The 3,121-nt window shown below is 47.7% G+C and overlaps 1 protein-coding gene across 1 annotated transcript in view; it reads right to left on the bottom strand.

The window, feature by feature from the left end:
• Positions 1-1,219: 1,219 nt before the first annotated feature.
• Positions 1,220-3,121, bottom strand: part of LOC306919189 (unconventional myosin-Ic-like) — a 96,149-nt gene continuing 94,247 nt past the window's right edge. Inside the window, exon 21 of the mRNA XM_079532013.1 lies at positions 1,220-2,161. Within this exon, the coding sequence (XP_079388139.1) occupies positions 2,135-2,161 (27 nt within the window). The 3' untranslated portion in view covers positions 1,220-2,134. The remainder of the gene's footprint in view (positions 2,162-3,121) is intronic.

The following is a 3,121-nucleotide window of genomic DNA, read 5'->3' as shown; positions in this document are numbered from 1 at the left end:
GTCCTTTCAGCCAAACCTTGGTTAAAATCAGTGGTTCTCAAACATGTTTCATTTTTTTCCCTTTTACTTTCCCTCCATTTCAGAGGATGGGAGGAACAATCTTCTAACGCTGAAATCTCTGAATCTAAATCACTGATTTGATTCTAAATCAAAACATGCGTTTTTGACGGCCCATCGCGGTCCCCGTCGCTAGTGGTGTCGCGGTACACAGGGTCCCCGTCGCTAGTGGTGTCGCGGTACACAGGGTCCCCGTTGCTAGTGGTGTCGCGGTACACAGGGTCCCCGTCGCTAGTGGTGTCGCGGTACACAGGGTCCCCGTCGCTAGTGGTGTCGCGGTACACAGGGTCCCCGTTGCTAGTGGTGTCGCGGTACACAGGGTCCCCGTCGCTAGGGGTGTCGCGGTACACAGGGTCCCCGTCGCTAGTGGTGTCGCGGTACACAGGGTCCCCGTCGCTAGTGGTGTCGCGGTACACAGGGTCCCCGTTGCTAGTGGTGTCGCGGTACACAGGGTCCCCGTCGCTAGGGGTGTCGCGGTACACAGGGTCCCCGTCGCTAGTGGTGTCGCGGTACACAGGGTCCCCGTCGCTAGTGGTGTCGCGGTACACAGGGTCCCCGTTGCTAGTGGTGTCGCGGTACACAGGGTCCCCGTCGCTAGTGGTGTCGCGGTACACAGGGTCCCCGTCGCTAGTGGTGTCACGGTACACAGGGTCCCCGTCGCTAGTGGTGTCGCGGTACACAGGGTCCCCGTTGCTAGTGGTGTCGCGGTACACAGGGTCCCCGTCGCTAGTGGTGTCGCGGTACACAGGGTCCCCGTTGCTAGTGGTGTCGCGGTACACAGGGTCCCCGTCGCTAGTGGTGTCGCGGTACACAGGGTCCCCGTCGCTAGTGGTGTCGCGGTACAATAATTCATCGGTGGTCGGCGGTCGTCCCGCGAACGTTTATGTGCTTCAAAAGCAACCTGCCACAAATCTAGTCTCTATTGGAATTTAAATCTAGTCTCTAGTTTAAATCTAGTCTTGAGTTTAAATCTAGTCTCGAGTTTAAATCTAGTCTCTGAGGTCTAGGGTTACTTGGACTACAGTTTAAATCTAGTCTCTGAGGTCTAGGGTTACTTGGACTACAGTTTAAATCTAGTCTCTGAGGTCTAGGGTTACTTGGACTACAGTTTAAACCCCCCCCCCCCACCCCCCCGATGTTTAATAACCCCCCCCCCCCGATGATTAATTACAATATCCTTATGATTACATCCTTTTGATTACATCCTTATGATTACATCCTTTTGATTACATCCTTATGATTACATCCTTTTGATTACATCATCCTTATGATTAAATTACGACAATTTAAGCGTTCTCTTTAGTGTTCGTCTAGCTCTGTTTCACAATCCTTTACATCTAATCTGAACTAATCTACATCTAATCTGCATCTAATCTGCATCTAATCTGCATCTAATCTAAGAAAGACATCGATGCGGTTCTGATCAATGATTGTAAATAAACAGGTTCTGATCAATGATTGTAAATAAACAGGTTCTGATCAATGATTGTAAATAAACAGGTTCTGATCAATGATTGTAAATAAACAGGTTCTGATCAATGATTGTAAATAAACAGGTTCTGATCAATGATTGTAAATAAACAGGTTCTGAATAAAGCGATTAAAGCAGATTAAATAATAACAACCCTGAAAATCATATTATAACTGCGATGACATCATTAGTGTGATGTCATCTTCTTATAGACACGCCCCTCGTGACATCATTCTCCTTGTGGTCGTGTAACCAATTAAATTAAAAAACAACAACATGAAAATGTTATTTCCTTGGCTTGGTTCATCGTAAGAATATATAAAATCAGAATATTCAAACAGCAAACAGTTAATTATTCATTCATTAATTCCAAAAATATCATCATCATATAAACATAAATATATCAATTAGTTTGCTGGACTTTTTTTTTTTTTTTTTTTGCTTTTACTTTAATTGGAAGCACTTCGTCATGCCAACGAGATGGCATCATCTGATTGGCTTGACGCTCTGCGGGCTCTGCGATTGGTTGGAGAGGAGGCTCTGCGGGCTCTGTGATTGGTGGGGAGGAGGAGGAAGTGGGGGGGGGGGGGGGGGCGGAGTCATCCATCATCTGGAGTTGAGTCTGGGGGCCGTCTGAGGAGAAGAACATGATGACATCACACGTCACATGACACGAAACGACCAATGAGACAACGTTAAACCCGAGTGGAATAGTATGAGTGGCGACACTAGCGTTGACTCCCATTGTAACAATGGAATGAGGAAGTGCTCATTCTATCTCAATGGGATAGTTCCAATGTTTGGAACTATAGCCCATGGGGCACCCCGCTTTGTCTCAATGGGATAGTTCCAATGTTTGGAACTATAGCCCATGGGGCACCCCGCTTTGTCTCAATGGGATAGTTCCAATGTGTGGAACTATAGCCCGTAGCACCCCGCTTTGTCTCAATGGGATAGTTCCAATGTGTGGAACTATAGCCCATAGAGCACCCCGCTTTGTCTCAATGGGATAGTTCCAATGTTTGGAACTATAGCCCATGGGGCACCCCGCTTTGTCTCAATGGGATAGTTCCAATGTTTGGAACTATAGCCCATGGGGCACCCCGCTTTGTCTCAATGGGATAGTTCCAATGTGTGGAACTATAGCCCGTAGCACCCCGCTTTGTCTCAATGGGATAGTTCCAATGTGTGGAACTATAGCCCGTAGCACCCCACTTTGTCTCAATGGGATAGTTCCAATGTGTGGAACTATAGCCCGTAGCACCCCGCTTTGTCTCAATGGGATAGTTCCAATGTTTGGAACTATAGCCCATGGGGCACCCCGCTTTGTCTCAATGGGATAGTTCCAATGTTTGGAACTATAGCCCATGGGGCACCCCGCTTTGTCTCAATGGGATAGTTCCAATGTGTGGAACTATAGCCCATAGGGCCCCCCGCTTTGTCTCAATGGGATAGTTCCAATGTTTGGAACTATAGCCCATGGGGCACCCCGCTTTGTCTCAATGGGATAGTTCCAATGTTTGGAACTATAGCCCATGGGGCACCCCGCTTTGTCTCAATGGGATAGTTCCAATGTGTGGAACTATAGCCCAT

Source organism: Electrona antarctica (genome assembly GCF_951216825.1).
Source record: "Electrona antarctica genome assembly, contig: scaffold_51, whole genome shotgun sequence".
Lineage (NCBI taxonomy): Eukaryota > Metazoa > Chordata > Actinopteri > Myctophiformes > Myctophidae > Electrona > Electrona antarctica.
This window is presented reverse-complemented; position numbering and strand designations above follow the sequence as displayed.